The sequence below is a fragment of the Chamaea fasciata genome, unplaced genomic scaffold, assembly GCF_029207755.1.
Source record: "Chamaea fasciata isolate MVZ Bird 193981 ecotype frontalis unplaced genomic scaffold, bChaFas1.0.hap1 SCAF_3, whole genome shotgun sequence".
NCBI lineage: Eukaryota > Metazoa > Chordata > Aves > Passeriformes > Sylviidae > Chamaea > Chamaea fasciata.
The window spans coordinates 50939875-50964035 of record NW_027094088.1 but is presented as its reverse complement, the minus strand read 5'-3'; the positions used below and the strand labels follow the sequence as shown (position 1 = coordinate 50964035).

Below are 24161 nucleotides of genomic sequence, written 5' to 3'. Positions count from 1 at the left end.
CATTTTAATCAATATTTCCCTGTTTTAATCTCCGTTTTGCCCAGCTTGAAGAACATCGTGCTGAGCAGAAAAAGCTGAAGTATCTACAGAAAAGACAGGCCCAGATCACCAAGGAGAAGGACCAGCTGCAGAGTGAGCACAGCCGAGCCATCCTCGCCCGCAGCAAGCTCGAGAGCCTGTGCCGAGAGCTCCAGAGGCACAACAAGAACCTCAAGGTGAGTAGGAGCCTTATCCCAGTACCCAGCAGTGGGGGGAAAGATGATGTTGACACCTTCTCATCTCCCTCTAGTACCAAATCAAAGGGGCTTTTGCATCTGCACATGCAATATATAATAGTTTTGTATACTCTCTAATCTTGCAGTCCTTTTGCACCAAGTCCCCTTTATTCCTCATTTGGAAATATCCCAACACTTTTGGACCTAGGGTTTGCCCACACTAACTCTAAGCCCTCCTTGCATTATTAGGGAGCTCAGAGCAGAGAAGAGCAGCAGTGCCTACAGACCAGGCCCCTCAGAGTGCAGATGCAAATGCATGGACAGAACCACAGGAGCACCAGCTTTGCTCCAGTGGACTCAGAGGAGGCTGGTGGGTGTTTTCATGTCATTCGAGCACTCGGACTTTTACAGGTGATTTGTGAGGGTCAATCAATCAGGACATTTGCCTCAAGACACCAACTGTCAAAACAGGAAGATTGCCAACATTATTTGTAGAAGTTGTTTGGATTATGAGGATTGGTTAAAAGAGAAAATTTACAGGAGTGTCCAAAGGCTGGAATCTATACACCATGTCTGCCAATTGCTTGGTGCATCACACCATTTAAATGTGAAAATTATAATATGATTATGCTCTTTGAAAAAATGTATGTTCAAGAAGAATATTTCTGTTGTGATCATCCTTTTTTTTCTGAGTGCATGATAGTGATGGTGTTGGTATTAGTATACAAAAGGCCTCTGCTTTGATCTATTAAAACCCTTTCTTTATGGGGATATAGTTATGTATAGAATTACACATAGGAATTGTCAGCAACAAGAATTTCATCTGATATAACCTCTATTACTGGTAATGCATTTTCATTCATTTCAACCGGCTCAGGAGTGGGCCTTCAGGGTCTTGCTCTGACTTTCATTGTGTGCTGGTAAGAATACAGCTGGGAGAGGGAATAGTCACACTTACACTCAAACTGTTCCCTAGTAGGAGGATAAAAGCAGTTTCACAGATAGGGAAGCTAGAAGCAAATCTCTCTGTGTGCTCAGTTATAGCTGTGCAGAACTGGTAGTGAATATTAAATTTGTGCCTATCATTTTTATTAGACCTGAGCTATTCCTCAGTATTGATCCACAGTGATTTACCAGGTCATCTGTGGGTAAAATCTTTCAAAAGAAATACAAGCCATTTTTAAAGTGAATTAAGGATACAGTGTACTGTGCTTTGCATAGCCTTAACCGATATTCCTAAGCAAATCATATAGTGGGACAAATCAGTGAAGACTGGGCCATTTAGAAAAACTAATTCTATTTGGAGAACATATTTGGAACAAATGCTGTTGAATTCCTCCAGCTTCCCAGCTACTTTATGCTTATTAATCTTATTACTAGAAAGCAAGATTTTTCCATTCTCTTTGTATATAAATATTTCCTTACACATTTCGTCTTTACAATTAGGGAAGTCTCTTCCCAACATCTTTTTACCTGCTGGACTGCTTTGCTTTGTGACTATGTTCTCTAAATAAATGTACAACTTTAAGACTCCGTTCTTATTTTTATCCTGTATCTTTGCCAGATGAGCCAGGGAAGATACCTGAGGTGATCTGGTATTAAGAAGAAGTGTTCAAATTTTCATCGCTTCTTTCTAAGAATTTGGAGACCTTTTAATAAACCCAGAATACTATCTTTCCTCTGGTTCCCCTGCTATCAGTGCAGAAAAAAACCCCAAAATGAAATAAGACAGTAAGACAAAGTACACTTGTGGAATGCATGAGAAATAAAGTAATAAACAAAGGCATTCATTATCTTTATCCAGTTTTGTCTCTCTAAGAATTTTAGCAAAGTTCTTGAAATATTTGCCTTTATGCTTTAGCACCTGGAAATGTGTGAATATCCAGAAACTCATGTTTGTTTATTTATTTAAATGAGTGTAATTTTCTTTCATTTGGTACTGAGAGGTCCCAAAACCAAATAATCCATCAAATGTTATTTTTAAAATCTTATGTTTAAATATTTTTATTTTGGTTTTGGCAGGATAGAGATTCATAATTTTTTAGTGCTTGGGATTAGCAGTTCTGATTATGTTTTGAATTGTGGGAAATAGAAGATAGGGATTGTTGGAGATTGTGTCATTTCAATAGGAAAGGAGAAACCTGGCCTGCCCAGATCAGAAACCCCCTCTGACTTACCATGTGGTACATTTTATGCACATCACGTCATGCAAATGTCATCTTCACTCATCTGGTGTGTGGAATTCCCATTAACTGCAGATCCGTGCAGCCAAGTGGTGATGAATATGCAATGCAGTGCTGCATTGATATTCCACAGGGCAGATCAGAGAAGAAAAATTTCTGGTTAGTACTGGATACCAGCCTCAAATTCTCACTTACGTACAGTCCAGATATTCTGATTACTTCCTTGCAGTTACACAGATGTTTAATTTTCCCTCCAAGAAAAGCAGAATAAAGGTTCGTGAAATAGCAGAATGTGCTCCCACTGCGATAGAGAGCAGCTCTGCTAAGAGCAACAGCAACTCATTTCTCTGCATGGGGTTCATGTTCTGCCAATTATCTGACAGTTTGGTAGCTACTTAGCATCTTGTAGTGACATGAACATCTCAGGTCCCTCATCCTTCCTGCCACCAGGAATTAAGCAATGACTTTCATACAAATGTCACAAAAGTCAACAGCTTCAGTTGTGGGCTCAGCTCCAAACTGGCTCAGATCGTGGTGCCTGGGAATGAAGAGCACAGTTCATTGAAAAAAAGGATTCCTTGCTCATATCATCTTAGCTGATATGGTTTCAGCAGACAAATAGTCTTCTGGAACTGCCCCAGAGGCACGAGAACAATTCCAGTATCAATCACACTCTTCTGTTCGCAAATGATCTCACATTCCTGTGCTAAATCCCAAACTGCAAAATATCCTGTCTTAATTTTAACAAGGTTTTACTCATTGCATTCTCACATTCTTGGCAGCAAAACATGAGAGCAAAGGCAATATTGCACTAGGACAAGAGCATATGTTTGAAAGGGTAAACATGGAGTGCAAAGGTTCACAAAGGGCAGAGAAAAGAGAACAATAGTTTATGGCTGGCCTCTGCTCAGTGCTGTAGCCACACCGTTGTCCTTCTGCTTCCCCTCACCCCCACCCACCCTTAATCTGTGGCTGGGATCTCCAGAAGTTAGCAGATGAGGGCCTCTGAGGAGCTCCCCAGGACACATACCAGCCCCCATCCCCAAGCAAATATCCTTCTCAAGTATATTTTTCTCCAAAGCAGAAAAGATACAGAGAAATCCTGCATCCTGCAAATAAATGTTTACTGGCTCAGTATCTTTAACCACAAATCTTTGTATTGTCTCTGTGCTCTGTATTGTATCATTTTTCTACCTCAGAAGAGCAGGAAATAAGATCTTCTGAGTAACACATGCAGAGGGTCGGGTTTTTTACATTTGCATGATTGGTAGTCTCAGGATGTCTCATTTCACCTTATAACCGAACTGTTTGGTGTGACATCCTTTTTTTGGTGACATATCCATCATTTTTGTTTTATATTCACATGGACTTAGTACTCTGGAGAGCTTTAAATCATGGCAGTGACATGTTATAACGCTACCTGCGTTATAACAATAAAATGTTTTTGAGGAAGGATGCTTTGAAGCCATAGAAAGAGGACTTCAGACATGCAAGTTCGGTTTCTCACTCTGAATTCTCTAAGTGAAGCACCTGGTCACTCTTCTGCCTGCTCAGGGCTGCACCTATGGGATGGAAAACTAAGAGGCATGAGAGTTTTTTAAACATTAGAGATAAAGATATTAGAGATATCTGTATCTTTAAAGGTATTAGGAATTAAATGGAATTTTGACTTCCTAGGAATTCAAGTCAAATTTGGAAAAAGTTTCAAATAAAAATAAAAAGGATGACATTGTTTGCAAACATGCCCTTTCAAAAGAAAATTAAATGTTTCCTTTTGGGTATGCTAAAGTGGTAGGTTCAAAATACCTTCTGAGCAGCATTTTTAACTCTACTTTGGAAGAGCATTCTTCTGCTAATAGGGTTTAAAGAAAAAATACCTACAAAACAGTTCAATTGCTGGTCAAGCAAAATGTTTCAAAATGATTCTCATCATCTGAGAAAAAAAAAAATGGAGAGCTTCTCTTTCATCTTGCTGCAAATTTTCTGTGTGTTCAATTTCCACACCAGGTACTGAACCAGGACCCAACCCCTAAGTCATTTGCTGAGTTCTACATGAAATTCTTCCTTCCTCTTGGGAGGGAGAGTCCTTCTGGGTTCACACTTTGTATTACTCTGTTTATGAGTACAGGCTCTTGTGTGAACTGCAGAGCACAGCAGGGCTCCGTGGTGGTTTCTGTGCACCAGGGTATTATTAATGGCTCCATTGCTTTCCTCCCATCATCCAAGGCGTTGTCGTCCCTATCACTCCCCGGACAGCAAAAGGACAAACATGCCCTACCTTGAACAGCAGCTGTCCTAGATCAGGCTCGTGTAGTGCATGCTAAGCAGATACTGGGTCATTTGGTATTCACCTTACCTCATGAGCAGGGCTTGAATCAACACCTGCTATGTCACATTCATGATACAAATTATACCTTTTTAGAGTCAGCTAAGGCGGCTAAGGCTTTATTCAAATATATTTATAGAAAATATCCATATGCAGTGTTACCAGAGATTTTTTATGCAAATTACTATGCTAGTTGAAACCATATTAGAGTATGCCATTTGCATGCTGTGGAGTGAGTTTTTAAAATGGTCCTGGCATGATTTGTAACTACAGCAGATAAGGTCCTAGCCATTCTATATCAGGATTACATTCCCCAGAAGGGCAGACTGCCCTGGAAGAAAATGAGGAAGGAATAAGAATAGTCTGTATTTCTGGATCCAAGGCAATGAATCCATCCAGATTCTTTCTGCATTGTCTTTTATATAAACAAATCTAAAACAAAACTTCAGTAGTTGGGAAAAAAATCTGAATGCCAGCTTTGATTCTGTAGGAAACAACTTACAAGCTTTCCTTGAATTCACTAGCTAGTAAATTAGTGTAAATGTTCATGTCAGTTGTAAAGTTAGGGAAGGAAAATTGAGGAATTGGAAGGGATTCTTCAGCAAGTGACGGATTTCTCTTAAAAATCTGAATCCCAAAGGCCATGAATTTATATGAAGATTCCTTCTTAAAATGAGACGTTTTAAAGGGTGGTTTTTTAATTCAAAGAGAATTTTGATTAAAGGGCTTTTGACTGGTTCCACTAAATATTTTTTCTGAAGCAAAAGTTGTGCTGCAGTATCATGAATCAAGACATGCATGTATGTCCTCTCCTTCAGGCTTGCTTTGACCTGAAGCTCTGCTCCACATCCATCTGTATAAATGCAAATTCTTCGTTCCCTAATTTTTTCAAGGCCACTGTGTAATTTGCTCTGTAAATTTAGAATAACGCCTAATGCTGGAGCAGATGAAAGCAAGAAAATCTCCAAAGAGGAATGCAAACACGTATAATCCTTCAAAGGGAAGCCTTATGCTGCTCCAAAACAGTATTTTTCTGGAACTGCTTATTATGCGTCTCACTTACTGTGTTCTCACCCATTTAACAACAGGAGGAAACAATCCAGCGGGCACGGGAGGAAGATGAGAAGAGGAAAGAAATAACCAATCACTTCCAGGGCACACTGAGTGAAATCCAGGCTCAGATCGAGCAGCAAAGTGAGAGAAACATGAAGCTCTGCCAGGAGAACACGGAGCTGGCAGAGAAGCTGAAGAGCATCATTGACCAGTACGAGCTGCGGGAAGAGGTGAGCGGTGCCCTGGCTGCTGGCTGGGGCGGGCAGCACCCCCGGCTGTCCCAGGGGAAGCAAGAAGCACTGCCAACAGCCTGGCCATCATTCGGGTGTCTCACAGGGGTAACAAGGGTCGCCCCCCACCGTGCTTTGCCCTGCCGGGAGCGCTGTGCCTGCAGCAAGCCCTCCGGTCTCCACGGGTATGGAATTGTGCGGGACAGCGCCCTGCCCGTGGCAGCCACGGCAGCCTTGCTGCTGCGGGGAGAGGGGTTGAGGTACCCAAGCAGCGAGACATGCCAGCTGTCTGCTAAGCTACCCCACCCCATCACAGCTCCCCTAAATCCCTGGGGACCTCCCCAGCATCCCTTTCCTCCTTCCCCCTGAGTACATCCCAGCTCCCATTTCTTTAGACAGCCTGTTCTGCAGGTGACAACAAATATATTTGGTCCCTCCAGAAGCAGGTTGCTGAGAAGTGCTCTGATGTAAACTATTTGACCCTTTCCCAAAAGCAGAAAATTAGGATGACAGATAAAGGTGACCCTTTGAATTGAAATAGATTTTTTTTTTCAGGCACAATACTTACTGAGATCTAGCAGATCGTAGACAGATGGGAAATTATTCTTTCTGTAAATACTGGAATTGGCCAGAAAATTTTGACACCAGAAAAAAATCCTCCAGTAAAATCCCAAACTACCTTTTTTATTATTATTTTATAACAAACATAAACAAATATCACAATGGGTCTTTTTATAGTTTCTAAATACATTTACTGTGAGCCTCAGTGCAATCAGACAACATTATCATACTGAATTAAACATAAGTTATCTGTCTTTACAATCTGGAATGACTGATACAATACCTGCTTTTCCAAATCTGTTGAATCATGTATGAAGTCCTACACTGAGTGAAGGAAATGTACACTCCTCTCTTGTGCTGTGATGAGAAGAAAATGTAAACAAGAGGGACACAGTCAGAATAACTGCTCCTGTGAATTTTATCTAAGTGAATTAAGAGTGAAGAAGGCTATCAGCAACACTCATCTCCTAAAAGTCACCGTGAAGGCAGACATTTTACAGGCTAGAGGAGGCCTCTGGTTTGTTTGGTCTTATCTCCAGGTCCCCACTCATGTCCTGTCACCCAGGCCCTCTGTTGTGCAGGTGTGGCCAGACCCAAGGGGTTGTACTGGGTTTGTATTTACACAGGGGATGTTGTGGGCTGTGCACATGCTCCCCAAGTACTGCTGTTGCAATGTGTCTACACCATCATCCACACTGTGGCTTAGATCCACTGGCCATTTAACAGCTAAAAAAATGTGTGTCCACAGCATGTTTATTATTGGTGAGCAATTATTTGACCTTCAGTCATACTAGATTATACTGATGACTTCATATGTAGAGCACAGGACTGGCAAAGATGCTAGGGACTTCTTTTTTCTTACAATATATAAAAATTGATAATGTACAGCAGTTTCCCTTCCCATGCTAATTCTGGCACAGTTTGTTCTTACCAGAGCTGTAATTTTTCAGTAATTGCAATAGGTTGAGTGTCTTCTTGTTTTGCAATGATTTTGTCGTTTAAGTGTTCCAGTAAATAGCTGTACATGTACAAGCATGAAGGTCTATGTAGATAATTAAACCTGCACATTCAGCAGAATTTTTTTTTTTTACAGCACCTTGATAAAATATTTAAGCACAGAGAACTTCAGCAGAAACTGGTGGATGCCAAGTTGGAACAGTCTCAGGAAATGATGAAGGAAGCTGAGGAGCGACATCAGAAAGAAAAGGAATATGTACCTATCTTTCTAATTTGTCTTTTATCTAGCTTTAGGCCAAAACAAGCCCTGCATGCTATTTCACTAATATGCTCAGGTTCAGTCTGGGGTATGGTAGCAGAGAAGTTTTTATAGCTATCAACGGTCAGTGCAAAAGAACAGCCTCTGAAAGGCTGCTTTCCTTGGCATTTACAGTTTTAGAAGCACACTGTGGGTTAGAGCCCAGGCTGCTTCAGCTAACTCACTGTTACTGTGCAGTTGGTGCGTCGTGATGTTGGGTCAGGTGATGCCATTAGTTTTCAATTGTCTCTGGTATTTGATCCTCCATCTCCCCACACAATAAATGCACAAATCTAAACCATCAGAGAGGAGACCAAGAATGTGGGATTGAAGTGAAATGGCTGAAGGCTGCTATTCCCCCAGATTCCAAGGCTCCCCAGGCATCCTGCCATGGATCCACTTTTGCCAGTGGAGGAATCCACAGGAGCCACTTGCTCTTACAAAGCCTCCCCTTCTCTGTTTCCCTCCCTATATGGGTTTGCCAGTGCCTCTTTCAGGCAGGCAGGGTCTGGGTCCGTTTAGCAGCTTTGTCTGCTCTTCCTCTCTTTCTGGAGGAGGGGACATCTCTAGCAGGGGGACAGGGAAAAGCAGGTCCAGGAGGGACGTCCTCTGCAGACACAGCTGGGATGGGAGGAGGACACTCCTCCATCTGTAGTCTCACACATTTTGTGACTCAATCAGACTAAAATTAATTTTCTCAGACTGCCTGGTATTTTCACAGCAACCCTCACATCTACAAAGGATCGGAGTTCATGCAGGCACATGGTCCCTCTTCTCAGTGGAGGCAGCAGCTCTCAGAGGGAATGACAGGCTCTCATCAGCTGGAAGAAACCTTTCATTTTCACCAGTCCTCCAGCTAACTCAGGAGCAGCATGAGAGATTTCTATAAAGAGAGGATATTTATCCCTTCCCTATATTTGGAAACAGATATATTAGCACAAGCATGGCTCTAACGCGTTTCTTAAAATACTCAAAATAGATGAAAATATGGGGCTCTAAGACTTGTGGTTAGAGCACAAGGGAAACACAGCATACACCTCTTACCAAAAACACCCCATAAGACCACCTATCGTCTTTCTCCGCACTGATCTTGCAGATGGAACACACACTCCTGCTCGGCTTTATTCCCAGTTAAAGAGTGAAAGTGAAAAAGAGCTGGGCCTTCTCTGTGCAGGTCTGCATATCACTGCATGACAGTTTGTAGTGCAGCTGACTTATTCTCTTTCACTCCGAAACCTACATAAAGCCAAACCCCAAAATTTCATTCATGACCATTGATTCCTGGCAGATTTAAACTCCAGAAAACTCCAGATGTCCAAGAAATCACTTACAGTGGTAAAGCAAATATGGACTTGCTTTACTGATGTCACTGGGAGTTCTGGTAATGAATACCGAATTTCAAATACTGAGAGGAAAAAACATTCAAAACAGAAGATACAGCCTTGTGTCAATGACCTTTCATGCTACACCTCTCAGAACATGAGTTTTGGGGCTGCTTGTCACCTCTGACTGTCCTTGTTTTAGTCAAAACTTCTTTGTGTATTATCCAGAACTGGTATGCACAGTTTTGGTATTTTCATTTCTTTTAAAGCACTGAAAGTCATCACTGTCTGCAATTGGGAGTGGAAGCTTTTCTTTTGCACTTTGCTGTGTGTATGAAATAACAGGTTTGAAAACAAGCTACAAAGCCTTTACGCAGTGGGTGTATAATGGTATGCACAGTGTACAAAGAATATTTTTCCCATCGTCCAAATGAATGCTTAAAAATTCTGTCCTTGAGGTAGGCTGGTGTGTATGGCTAACATCACCTCCAAGCAAGGTAGATTTAGCTGCAGAAATTAAGGCCAAAAGCCATGCAATGAGTCAAGGCATAATTAGACATGTCATGATTCATCACAGGTAGCCCAGCACCCAGAGAGCTGGCCTACATTTGGCTCCCACCTTCATCCTATTGATGTGCTCTTAGTCCCACCCACCCAGCTATTGTGCTAGTGTCTGTGGGAGTAATGTATATACATGTATGTATGAAATCAAGGTGCTTTTGATGGAGTTCTCTCACTTAGCTGTAACTCTCTCCAGCTCAGTCATGTGCAAAGTTAGAACAGCTTTTAGAACCTTTCTCTCCATAGAATTTTCTCACCCCTGTGCATGACCTTTGCTGCAGGATTTTGCAGGTGTTCTTAAATTAAAATTATTGTATTCCTTTATCCATTTGGTTACTCTTTGAAGGCTCACTTTGATGTCTTCCCATGCATTTCTTCCATGTGGGAATCTTTCCCCCTATGCAAAACTTCTTTACCTCTGACAATGAGATGTTCCCACTTGCAGAGCCTGTACACCTCAAAAGGACGTAATCTCATTGCTTGCACAGTTCACTCTTCACATGCATCAAAGAATGCAATTCCCTATTGAAGCAGCAATGGTTCATAATATGTGGCTTCCACAAAGGGACAACTTGACCTAAGGATGCAGTTTTACCACCATCCCACAACTGGTCAGCACTACTCATACTTCCTCTCCCCCATACCAAACTTTTTTAGCACTTGTAATACAAACTTTGATGTGCAATTAATTGCAGTTTAAAGAGTCTGTGGCTTTCAAGTATATGACTGCAAGGTATTGGTCAGATTTCTACATATTTGGAATTTACAGAGTCTGACAGCAAAAAGAGAAGCTTAATTTTCATTAAGTCAGTCCCTGTTATTGTCTGGGCCTCCAGCAGCTATCATAGCTCTAATAATAGAGTGTAGCATCACCACCCTTCACTAAAGTGCTGCTCTGTAAACACCACATGCAATATTTATTCATTTCTTGATACTTCAGCCTCCTTGTTACCACTTCATCATCTATTAATAAATGCATCAGTTCTGATTCGTTTTCTCCCAGCTTGGTGTTTGCAGATGACCTCAGGCTGCATAATAAGAATGTGTGCTAATTTGAGCAAGCCTTTCTGTGGCTTACTTCCATTACAGAAGAGTTTATTAACTCTCGGATTTTTACTGACTGAAGAAGTTATATGGGTCAGTAAGAGAGAGGGATTTCATTAAGAGGCAAAATAAGCAACTTTTCTTTGCCTTCTCTGCCCGTCTGTTGTGCTTTGGCTGAAGACATGGTGCAGGAGGTGGGACCTTTTTGTTATTCCAGTCACTCTGGGTATGGAGGTAACCCTAGATGAGATTAAAGCAGTACAGATGAAAGTCCAGTTCTTAGAAGTAATGACTGGTCTGGGGACTGGGCAGCTCTGAAGGCTTTCAAAGCACTTTTCATAAAATCATTCAAACCCTATAAATTCTAACAAGCACTCTAAAAAAGTAGATATCAAAGAAAGGTGAAACTTAAAAATCCAGATTTCATCCAAACTTTTAAAAAATTGATTTTTTTTTTGCACATGTAAAGCGTACCCTCTTCTGAGAAAATAAATGCACAAACTGATGCTCATTTAACCCATTCCAACTCTTTTTACTGGCCATGGCACAACTTATTTGAAATTTTAATCCACAAGATCTGAATTCAAGAACTTGATTTATCCCCATGGAACGAAATATCAAATTAAACTCTCAAAATAAATATTAAGAGGCAGGTATAAAACAAGTACAACATGGCATTTCTTCATAATTGAGCTGTAAAACACTCTTGTCTAGGAAACTTTAGATGGTAAAAATTTAGTGGGTCCAAATCAAAAGGCCAAATTGATGGAAGAAATATTTTTCTAGAGCTAATACATATATGTTTATATATGCAGCAAGTCTAATTCAGATAGTCTCTGTGCCACAAACAGCTGGAGGCAGTCAGCATTTTAGGGCTCATCCTCAGCTCTTTTACCAGGTGGTATTTCCATAGTTTAGTTTAGTTTCACATTTCCAGTGTGTTACTTCCAATAAAATGGTTAGAATAAAAGTTTTTACTGGGGATCAAATACATTTTCTGCATGTGCTTCTACTCGCCTTTCACTTCCAGTTTAAGATCCACTGACGTACACAGTCCTTTTAATTTTCAATATATTTTCAGAGGCCAGCTGTGCTATTTTAAATACAATTTACAGTACAATTTAAGTACAGTTTAATCCAACAGAGCAAAATCCTGTGGTAAAATAACTTCTTTATTCTCATTTTTCAAGCTATCATTAGCTTTCTTTTTCTAAAACATATTTGGCCTGACTAATAAAACACTTTATAAATGTTTGGTAGACGACAGGGACATTTCTTTAACACTCTGATAAATGTTTCCTGCTTTCAGATTAAACCAATTTCTAAAATATTACTGTATACTTTGGAAGTGCTAACTCAGAACTGTAGCTAGGAAAGGTCTCTGTACATCTCATTCCTACAATTAATTCAGCCTTGACCAATCCTCCACCTGTTTTATCTGCAGCCTGCACATCAGAATGCGAGTTTGCCAAACACCTTGGAGCTGGGAAGCACACCTTCCCGGAAGAAGCCAGGAAAGAAACTGCAGTCAAGCTCCTCCTGGGCAGCCTACCTAACCTGAGATATTTATCACCCTGAGCTGGAACTGGGTGCAATTGTCAGTGCAAACAGATCCTAACAGACAGCAGTAAATGTATGACATTTACTATGCACTGGCTTTCTGAAAATTCACAGGTTCTTTTGTGCAGGTCTGAATGTGACCATACCCACATGCTAACTCATGGTCATTAACGAGAAAGGAAGTTTGCCATTCACTGGAGAGCAGGAATTTGGCTGGAGCTGTGCTGAAATGAATGTGCCAGAATGTATCATAACCATTCTCTAGAAGTCTGGTGAAGATGTGGTTAAATACAACAATTTTTATAGCCCTCTGTACTGCACACTTAATTCCAAGTAGGTTTTGAACTCCTATTCAAATATGCCTTTGGAACGCAAATAGCCTGTCCCATGTCTCCGGATAACACTAAATAGTCTGCCTTACTTAAGTGCTCTAACTATATTCACCTGAAATTTAGATCACTCCTTATCACAGTGACATGAGTAGCTGGAGGATGAGGATTTCCAACTGTTAATCTAGGGACCTAACAATTTTCTCTCTGTTGCCCAAAACACAGCTCCTGAACCAAGCTGCAGAATGGAAGCTCCAGGCCAAAATGTTAAAGGAGCAAGAGACTGTCCTACAGGCACAGGTGACGTAGGAGAGGTTATTGCATGGTGTGCCTTTGTTTGCCTGTTTTTAACCCGTGAGGCACATCCCAGGTAAAGTATCCAAACTACTTTCTATGTATTTCTTCTAGCCTCATTCTACATCCCATAGACTAATGCAAAGGAAGCAGGTTATTTGCAAGCCAACTGTAAGGTAATGCCCATACTGCAAATCATACTCTGATATGTGGGTTGTTTAGTCTAAAGAAGAAAAGAGAAGGCCCGTTTGCAAATTTCTGGTATTTAAAAGAGGTTTATAAAGATGGAGAGAGATTTTTTGCCAAGGCATGTGATAGGACAAAGGGTAACAGTTTTAAAGTGAAAGAGGAGAGACTTCTTTAACATATGAGGACGAAATGCTTTGCTATGAGGATGGTGAGACACTGGAAGAGGTTGCCCTGGGAAGTTGTGGATGCTTCATCCCTGGTAGTGTTCAAGCCTGGCTGGATGGGGTTTGAAGCAATGTGGTCAGTGGAAAGTGTCCCTACCTAAGGCAGGAGGATTGGACTACATGATCTTTAAAGGTCCCTTCCAACCCTAATAATTCTACAGTGCTGATTTATGAGTGTTCACAGTGCTCAATCACAGAACCACGTGTGTGCCTTGATTATTAACCATAACTACCCTTCAGGCAGGTTTCTAATACAGCAAAACACTGAAGTACACACATATCAGGAAACAAGTTTACCAAACTGGACCTGCTGTGCCCATGTACTTTTCTGGACTGGGGTGCAAAGGCAGCATTTTCATTAACTTTAACAGGAATTCTGTCTACTAAGGGCTTATGGAGAGGGGGTCTCTAGGATTTCAGTGCTTTGAAACTTTCAATAAAATAAAATTACTTGCCAAAATTACATGAGGAGTCAATCTGGAGTGAAAGGCATTAAAACCAAGAAATAGGCAGAATATACTACACTTTGGGAGCAATGCAATTATCACCTTGAATAGTCAAGTGAGACCTTGAATCAATGAGTGGGAACACTAGATGACATCAAAAAGGGAGAGTATCAGTAGATTTTTCTAGATTCAAGAAACAATTATGTAGGTTCTTTGACCTGTCTATGAGAAAGATTCCCCCCAGGCAGAACCTTGAAGGGGGGGTGGTGTCAGTCTGTCAGCCCTGCTTGCAGCTGCCAATCTCACCCATCAGGAAGCACTCTCCTAGCCCTTGCTCACAGTTAATCATACAGGCAAGTTGCCCCAGCTTTTTCCTTGCAGATGCTCTAATTGCTACCTGTTGAGCCATCAAGAAATGGCAGTGTTAAACTGATAACCTGGAAACATGCTAAGAGGCATTTAGTTTTTCACGGGGTTTTTCAGAGGCTGCGATAAGCCAGTGGCACACCAAAGAACATCATATAAACTGCTGCTGACAATAGTTTGACAGGTTCTGCAATCAAACCTCAAAGACCTCCGACTGAGTCTGTCACGACTACAGACCTGTTCCAAATTTTCCCAGAGTGGTTTTAATCAAACTTTTATGTTCAACCAGAAGAAGAAAAAATTTATGCAGGCAGACCTCCATAGCCAGTTTAATGAAGCCAGAGGTATTGCTAAAAACAAGAACATTTGAAACAGAAAAGGCTTTTTTAGAAAACACCAGTCTAGCAAGTCTGTAAAGGCATTGAGAATATATGTGCCCCTTGCAGACTTATGCAGACAAAAATTAGGTGATTCACTTCCTGAAATGAAACATGTTGCTTAAGTGTGAGAGCTCTGTCACTTACATATCAGCATTCATTTGGAATTACTGGGAATAATAACATTATTATTTTTTAAATGTTTGTTATTTCCTGTATGGTAGCACCAAAGGACCTCCCTCATGGACCAGACACTATCATGCAAGCTGTTGTGCAAGAGCAGAACAGAAAGAGTATAAAGAGGTCCTTGATGCAAACAACACAAAGCAATAAATAGATATTATGTCCCATCCCTGGAAGTGTTCCAGGACAGGTTGGATGGGACTTTGAGCAACCTGGTCTAGTAGAAGGTGTCCCTGCCCATGCCAGGGATGGTCTTTGGGGTTCCTTCTAACACAAGTCTTTCTATGATTCTGCGATTAACAGAGGAACAGCTGCATGGAAATTTATGAGAAGCCGTTGGGTCAGTGAGATAGGGAGAAGCCATAATATAACCTTCACAGCTGAGATATCACTCTGTTTCAGAGGAGGTGATGAACACCCACTCCTTCCTTGAGCTAGAAGGAACTGGAGACATCATGTTCATGCCACTTTGTCTCTGGATGGCACAATGTGCCAGAGACAGCCCAATATGGCACTCCAAATGGTGACAGGGACCTGGCACCAGCTGAGGAGGTACACCCAAATTGTGGTGGTGCTTCCCAGGATGCTGCATGCCCTCCCCAGGCATGATGCTTAGGCAGACTATTTTAGCTTCATGCATTGAAACAAAATCAAAAGAGAAGCCAGCCAAGATCTTTAGTTTTTGGTAGCCCGCACAGTGCAACCACTAAGCCATGGCAACCAAGAAGAACATAACAAGGCCAAAGGGGTGTCCCCATCGTAGCATCCTCTCAGCATGGCAGTGCTGAGGAGCCCCCACTTCCCAAGGCCTTGTACTCACAGCAGTGCTGCCTCTGTCCTCCCTGCCCACACAGTCCTGCTGGATGCAGCAAGGGAGTCCTTGTCTCCCTGACCTTGGAGCACAAGTGCACGCTCCTAGTGAGTGACATGTCACAGCCTATTCTCAGCCACTATGGAAGCATTAATCTAATATTCAGTTTAAATTGCAGAAGCTATTCTTAGTGCTATGGTGCTGCTTAGGGCCCCAGCTGAGGTCAGAGCTTGCCCTGTTCCAACGTGAAATGTTTTTGACCTAATTCAACAATAGGCAAAAATTGGAAGGGAAAGCAGAGACAGAATTGAGGTGAGCTTTTTAAAAACAGATCTGGGCTAGGAGCCTCAGTTCTCTGACTGCCACCCCTGTTCTGTCACTTGGCTTTGGGATGCTCAGGCATTTCTCCATAGAGCTGTGACATCTCTTCCAAATGTCAGCGTTCCACTGATACACTTGGTATCAGTGTCCCACCTAGGCTGGGGAACTTGGGCTGCTAAAACAAATCCCCGAGTTTTTGTTTGTGCCTAGGTCTAGGTCACAGCTCTGGCTACAGCCTTTAATAAATACAGACACGCAAGCTTCATGTCAGCTAGCTCTGATATTGGCACCATGGGGTGCTCTGTGTGGGTTAACCTCCCGTGTCTTCACTCAGCTCTGTGGGGAAGAGCTGGAGCCTGTGCCCTCCTCTCAGCCTCCAAGACCCTTACAGCCAGGTTATACTTGGCTGGAACCCTGATCTGTGGCTGTGGCAAAGGGCACCACAACAACTAATTTGAACAAGCATGAGTCATTATATAACCACACCTGATTTCAAAATCAGAATGAAACACACCCCTCTCTTAGCAACATTTTCTAAATCTTCTTTTCCTCCATAACTTCACAGCAGTTTCAGGGGAGGGGGTGGGTTGGCTGGCACCACACTAAAGAAAAGCTCCTAGATAATCCTTTATCCAGCTCCCTGCTGGTGTGGAGAGAGAAGGCAACCAGCTTCCTCCCACACATTGGAATACTGGAGGCTGCTCTCGACCCTCCCAGTGCTCTGCACCCACCCTGCCTCAGCTACCACTTGTGACACCATCACTTTCCCTAAGAGCTGCCAGGCTGGACAGATGAAATGTCTGATGACCTAAACATTGCTGGGGATGTTCTGGCACCAGAAGGAATGGAACAAGCTGGAACTGGTCTTCTTTTGCAAAGGGAAAAAACCCAACAAACAAACAACAACAACAACAACAAAAACCAAACCATCCAGAAAAAGCCAAAACCAAGAAAATCTTACAGAAAAACTAACCTTGGATCTTGAGAACCTTTGCTCCCCCAAAACCATCTGATGATTTTAGATACAAAAAAAAAAAAAAAGAAATTGTAATAGTGACAAAATACAGCCACAGATAAACTTTCACATGGCTGCCTGATATAAATTGATAGCAAAATATGGAGCCCCAGTAGTCTGAAATACTGGCACATTGCAATAGAGCTTCCTTCCACTTTGCTTCACAGAGTGAAGTGAAACAGGCAGAAGAAGTTGGCTGGGGATGGCCTGCTCTGTCTTTGTTGGCCTTGCCTACAGCTGGAGTCCAAAACAGAGCCGACAAGGTGCCCTCTCAGCTTGCTTAAGCTGTGGTGCAGTGATGCATCTTGAAGGAATCCAGTGCAGAATCACAGCGGTGTGAAAGTGAAGGGTGGGCTTTGCTTACATGCCAGGTAACATAGAAAGTGAGCAGTGACACTCCTCTTCAACAGGAGAGTCCAGTGAAGCACATCAAACACTGCCTGTCCAGCTCCTGGCCACAGCCTGAGCCACCAGGTGGAATGCTGGAAGAGAGGGGACCATGGCTGCAGCGTGGTGTGGGGATGCCTCTCCTCCAGCTGACTTGGACATCAGAAGCATCATAGCCAGGGTAGAACCCAGGTCTCAGCCTACCTGGAGGAGTATTCCAAGTAATCCACAAGGCAGGTGAACATCTGGGCAGCCAGGCAGTATTGACCTCCTCTGTCAGGGCTGAAACCCCCAGGTTAAAGCTGGGGTTTGGTGACATCTGCATGGTGAAGCAAGGCTTAGAGCTCAGGCACAGCTCTGCTCATGCTAGCTCTCACCTTGAGTTAATCTCACTGAATGGTCCTGCACAGCATCAGTGGCTGGAGGTTGGACCAGCTCAGGTTGGTCCTTGCCCATGGAGATGGGCCAGGGATCAAACCAAGGGAAATGTTTTCAGAAGTCTTGATATCTACAGATTTACTTTTCTTCTGGACACCCTGTACAGGGATACCACAGCTGCAACATTCAGGAGAATAGGGCGTCCATAACTCCCAGGTCTTTTTAAAATCACTTGCCTGGATCTTTCTAGTCTTACTCAGTGTGTCTTTCTGCAATGGAGGAATCATAACAGTTTGCAACCATAAAAAGATGCTAAAGTTTCTGTTCCCTGATGTTTGTGCTCCATGGTCTCCAAGCAGAAGCTAATTTCCATGTCCAAACACAATACTTATTTTATTATTTTCTACCTAAGTAGAAGTTCACCATCCTGGATATTCTGAAATTACTGAGGGTTTGTTTTTGTTTTGTTTTGTTTTTCCTTTGTTAATACAGATCACTCTTTACTCAGAAAGGTTTGAAGAATTTCAGAAAACATTGGCCAAAAGCAATGAAGTGTTTGCCACATTCAAACAGGAGATGGAAAAAGTGAGTAGGAGCTCATGCCTGAACTCTGTGATTGATACTTTCCTTTTAGATTTTGATATTTCTCCCTCTAATAATTCTACCTGAGATGGGACCATCTCTGCACATTTTGAAGAATAATTTCATCAACATTCAAATGAGATTCAGGACACACTCAGCCACAACCAATAGCAGGTTAGATTTCAGCTCTGCAAGCTGAACAGCAGAAAGGAGAGTAGAAAGCTCTCCATTTCAGCTAAAACTGAAAATGCCGGAAATAAAAAATATTTTACCTAAAATCTAATGTGGTGGTTGGATACAGATCCCTAAGACATACCCGAGGGGGACTCTGGAGGCATATTTATCAGACCACGTTCCCAGGAGTGCCCAGAACCTTCTGGGTGACTGTCACTGGTACAGAGAGTTTGACATAGGCTGCACATCTTTCCACTAGAGTATGTAGGCAGAGCTGAAGCCCACCAACCCCTTTGCACCATGTGCAAACAGTCCAAGAGTCTGTTTCCTTGCAGCTGGGGTTCTTATTTCCTGCAATGAATGGGAGTTAAAAACCAAACACACCTACATATTATATCTGCTTTCATAATAAGCAATGTCCTGCTCTGCCACCAAGGCTCAAAATCCTCATGCCCTGATCCAGGCAGCATCTAATAATTCTTCACACAGAGTTCTGCCTGCAGAAAACCAACAGGAAAAATGGTTCTGTTTAGCTAGTGGTGTGTTCTGGAGGTAGTATAGAGGGGTGACTAGTCCAGAGGGAACTTCCCTGGCCTTGAGGGCTCAGAAGAGCCCATCTTTAACTTCCCAGCAGTCTGACTCTGTAGTCTGGTAAAGAGACAAACTGATTCCAATTCTTTGCCTTTTGTTTTTGTGGTAGTTTGTATGCTGGAAGTTGGCTATAATCAACTGTTCCTACTTTGGGGACTACAGACTAGAGGCTGAAAGTGACATAGCAGCTACATCAAATGAAATCCATCTCTTAACATAAATTATTACTTAGCACAGACACTACAGCTGGTAGCAGAGTTATGAGTATGGCCAAAGACTTGAATAAAGGGGTTGCCCTAATTTCACCTTCAGCATGGAATTTCTGTTGTGATTCATCTTTTCTTCCTGATTCTATAGATGACAAAAAAAATGAAGAAGTTGGAAAAGGATACTGCTACGTGGAAATCCAGGTTTGAGAACTGTAACAGAGCATTACTGGACATGATTGAAGAGGTGAGCAGTCTTTCCCATCTCAAGATGCATCCTTTTCCCCACATAAAGCTTTAACTAGGAGATGAGATAACCTGAAAATCCCAGAAGTCGGTGAAAAATTTCTTCCTGAATCTAAGGGTCTGTCTTTCAAGCTACCTTGATAATTGGATGTCTTTAGAGAAAAAGACAATCCCAATAGGGCTTTTAGATTGTGCCAGGATCCACTACATCCATGAGAAACTGAATTATGTAACTCTGAATTTTAAGTGCTCTAAAAATGGGTGACTCTTAATGCTCTCCCATAGAAGCAAATTGGCATTAGTTCACTTCATGCTACTTTCCGCATAAGAGCATCCACCCAGGGAATCAATGTGTTCTAGCTAATGAACTTTAAAATCACGCCTTTCATTAACTTCCTGTGTAGTCAAACTCTAAGAGTCAAAAGCAAGTACTGTGTCTCACCATATAAATGTGCTGTCCCAGGGGCATTGCAAAGGAAGTTCATAAGCACATTGGAACTCATTCAAAGAAGATAAGAGGCTGCCTGAAGTTTCACCCCAAACATATGCTGAACTTGGACCAGATCTTTCTGGTTAGCTTTGTAGCTCTGTGCTATTGCTATTTCTATTTTTATGGATTTCTGTATCTCTTGTTTCCTCACTGGGTGTAGAAAATGTTCCATTTCAGGATGCTCTCACAGAACCCAAATGCAAGATAAAAAATACAAAGCAGCTTGTTTTCCTCCAAATTCATACCCACACCAACCAAAAGTCCAGTTAGGCTTTTCGTTGCTTATCTGTATGGACATCCCCTATGCTTTTCCATCTCTCCAGATCATCAGCAGGTATTACTGCAAATATATTTGAGTGAAATTGATCTGAATATGTATCCAGAATGTTAATACACTGTAGGTATAGGGATGAACTTCCTTGTGAAGCTTTGGTCCATAGTTATTGAGGAGCAGTTGGTGAAAGCCAGTCACCTGGCAGCATCCTCTGAGGGCTGCTTAGATCTCAAATAATTTCCTAATTGCCAATTCCACTAATGAATTGCATGCACCCAAACTGAGCCTGTACCTTTGCCTGATGTCTTTGACTACAGAAAGCCATGAGGTCCAAGGAATATGAGTGCTTCATGCTGAAAATCCAGAGACTAGAGAACCTTTGCCGTGCTCTGCAGGAAGAGAGGAATGAATTGTACAAAAAAATAAAGCAAGCACAGTTCCCAGAAGAGGTAAATGGAAATGGCATCTTAGAAGAAGAAGAAGAAGACGAAGAAGATGGAACTGAAACGATCCCTTCCTCCTCTGAGCAGGCGAGCATTGAGCTGCATGAAAGTGACAAGAAGATGCTGAAGCAGCTGGCTGAAGCTTTCAGGGTGTCCCATAAGGCAGAGGAGTCCCTCCCAAGCAACAGCAGCAATCCAGAGACCTGTGACACTCAAACATGTAATGCTGTCCTGGTGCCAGAACCCCCTGCACCTCTCACTCCACATTCAGAGGGTGAGAATCACTGTGAGCAGCCCAGCACGAGCACACCAACACCCACTGAACACACCCCAGCACCCACTGAAAGTATGACAGTGCCCACTGAGAATGTGTCAAAGCCCACCAAAAGCACACCCTCACTTCCAGACAGGGTGCCAACACCCACAGAAAGTGTGCCAGTGCCTTCTGAGAGTGTGCTTGTACCCACTGGGAATATGCCAATGCCCACTGAAAGCATGCCAGCAGGCCCCAAAAACATGCCAACACCCACACAAAACACACCCATTTCCCGTGGGAATACCCCAGTCCCCATGCAGTGTCCACCAAAAGCTGCAGAATGTGTGGATGACCCAGCAGATAGGTCTGTCCAGGGTCAGCCTACGGAGCAAACAGGGGACACAGACATGGAAGCAGTGGATTGAAGACACTGTGTGTCCAGGCTTGTCTTCTGCAAACCAGAGCTCTGCTTTGTCCTCCTGATGGAGACTTTTTTTTTTTTTTTTTTTTTTTGTTAAGAAAATACACTCATGTATTTGTATGCAAATGTAATGCACTTCTTTTTGCTACCACTATCCTGTAATAATGGGTCTGAAAATTTTGCAGTCCTCCATATGCTTGAAGTATAATATTTTCTTAATGACATGAAAATACAATGAAATCACAGGATCTTTTTTTCCCAGGCATGAGTCATCTCATTCAGGAAAATAATTTTAGTGTTGCACATCAATGTTTCAAAAACCACTGCAATTCTCATGCATATATTTAAAGATCCATAATTAATTCTATCTATTTATTTTGACATTGCATAAAAGATGGCCTACTTGGACTCCCAGTGATTTTAATAAATGAGGTGAAAGGAACCTGTAATTACAAAGTAAAATAGTGAAACCATAAATGTGGTCAGCCATATCCAAGGAGCAGTGCAACAACCAGAGGTGAATTTTTTGGCAAGGAAATAACCACTCAGCACTGTAGCCTCAACACCCACAAGTTTTCAGCCTTACCTTCCATTGGTTTTTTCTGCTCAGCGTCCTAGAGTACATTTTGTTTTCAACAGAACTACAAGGAAAGGGAAAAGATCTTTTCTAAATTCACATAAAATAACTGAAAACAACAGCAATTTCCCAACTGATGGCAATTCCCAAGGTAGGGGTCACAATTCTCTTTGAACATCCAACAGAAAACTGCTACATTGTCACAGTCTTTGGAATCACAAGGCCCACAGTGGGATCATGACTGTTTCCAGCTCACAAATAAGACTAGAAGTTCAGAAGTTGGTTGCAAATCCCAGTTTCTAGGCAAGGAGCAGAAAGCAGAGTGGAAGGTACCAGGATACCAGGATGTATTCCAAAAGAATACAGAAGAATAATCCTGAGACCATGCTTCTGGATGGTGCTGTCTCTCCCAGTTACAGCCACAGGAACCACAGCTTCCTCCTGGCACTGCTGCATGTGCTAATGCTCCCAGGAGAGGGATGAGGACACTCGCCTGTCACCCCATTCTGGAAGCAGAGCACAAGTCAATAAGCTAGAAGCAAAGAGGAACCAGGAAAGCAGGAATCCCTGTCACAGACACCTCCAGGGGCTGGCTACATTCTCATCCTCTTTCTTGTCTAACCAGCTCTTCCCATCTGCCTGCCAACAGCTACTGCTCAATAATGCAGCCACCTTGTCAGAAACTGGATTACTCTGGTGCCAAGAACAGAGATGAAGAAGGAAGAAGGCAAGAGAGGGTACCTATCCAGACAGCTCTACAGTCTCAAGCAAGGAGAGTAAGCAGGCTTTTTGAAAGAAGGTTAAAACAATCCTGTGGACACATTCCTTGTTTCTCATCTCCTTCCTCTGAATTCCACCCAGGCCTTTCAGAATCTGAGTTGGATAGCTTAAGAATTTGAAAAGGGCAATTAAACAAGATGTTTAGAGGTTGGAGAGGGAAATCTTGCAATCAAAGAAACCCATGTTTATAGACAAATCCCAAGAAGACCCTGAAGACAGAGTGACTCATTCAAGCCAAAATTGAAATATGGGTGAACCAAGAGGAAAGATGTCATCTTTGACACACTGTGGGGAACAGTGGACACAGAGTCCTTCCAGCATGCCACCCTCCAAAAATGGAGTTTGAATTTCTGTTTGCTGCCAACGTGGTCCATACCCTGGTTAAATAAGTCTGTGAACTGTCTGGTCCAGCCTTTTCCAGAGCTAACCCTTGGAGTATACAGAGAATAAACTGCAGAAGTGTGTCTGGATATGGCCTGTAGCTATTGTGACTACAGCTTTCAAATGTGAATCCCTTATGTTAGATAACAAGACCTGCAGGATTTATCTCATGTCTTTAATCATATGAAAGTAGATAATTTGAGTCTTAATTATATTAAGCTTCTTTTATAAGCAGCAGAGAAGAAAAAGCATCTTTTGAGGACAAGTTATCCCATGATAAGACTGGCATCCAAGTCAGAAGGAATTCCATTCTCTCAGAAGATGATCTTTCTCTTCAGATTCTAGATCCAGCCTAAGACAACTAATTTAAATTTAATATGTCTATTGTTAGGTATCTAAATTAGGCAACATGAATCCCATTAAATATTCAGATTCAAAGCCCTAAGTGAATGGCCATCGCTGAAAACCAAGCCAGTTACGTGCCTGTGAAAACATTAATCCATAACAAATCTGAATCCTAAAATAAAAAGTTATACTCACCTGATACACTTTTTTTTTTGTTTCCATTGGCTTAAGTAGGTAGAAATATAGTTTCCATTACAAGTTTTGTTTGTTATTTGGGTGAATTTTATAATTAATGCAATTTATATACTTGTTAATGTTTTGGGGAATTTAATTCTTGATCCTGTTTGATTCTGTTGCCATTTTAGTAACCAGCTGCATGAAACCAAGTTCTTTTTCTTTAAATACACTCTTCTTTTTCTTCAAATAACCTTCAGTTGTTGATGTTTTCTTATACATTCAAACATTCAATGCAATAATAATGGCCTTGCAACTTTAGGTTGGTTCCATTTTGCATATCATTATGGTCACATCTTTAATTATGTAATTGATGTCTCATACCTTCCAACTTCAGCAAGCAGAGAGACAAGGATCCTGCAGATAAAAACTTCCTACATAGTTATGATTTATTCTTACAGCATCATTCCTCATGAATAAATACACAGCCTTCTGGGAAAATTACTCCCACTCTATTCCACCTTCCTCATTTTTGCCCTTGAAATTCTAACACTGCACTCACATACTTGCAGCTCCTATTACTGTGAGTTT

General features: G+C 41.9%; 1 protein-coding gene across 1 annotated transcript in view; it reads left to right on the top strand.

Moving 5' to 3' along the window:
- The window catches only part of TXLNB (taxilin beta), a 34950-nt gene extending 11133 nt beyond the window's left edge, over window positions 1-23817 (top strand). The window contains exons 4-10 of the mRNA XM_066178980.1: window positions 45-215; window positions 5813-6007; window positions 7662-7781; window positions 12865-12939; window positions 18123-18215; window positions 19335-19430; window positions 20511-23817. Coding sequence (XP_066035077.1) covers window positions 45-215; window positions 5813-6007; window positions 7662-7781; window positions 12865-12939; window positions 18123-18215; window positions 19335-19430; window positions 20511-21317 — 1557 coding nt within the window. The 3' untranslated portion in view covers window positions 21318-23817. The remainder of the gene's footprint in view (window positions 1-44; window positions 216-5812; window positions 6008-7661; window positions 7782-12864; window positions 12940-18122; window positions 18216-19334; window positions 19431-20510) is intronic.
- Window positions 23818-24161: the final 344 nt, after the last annotated feature.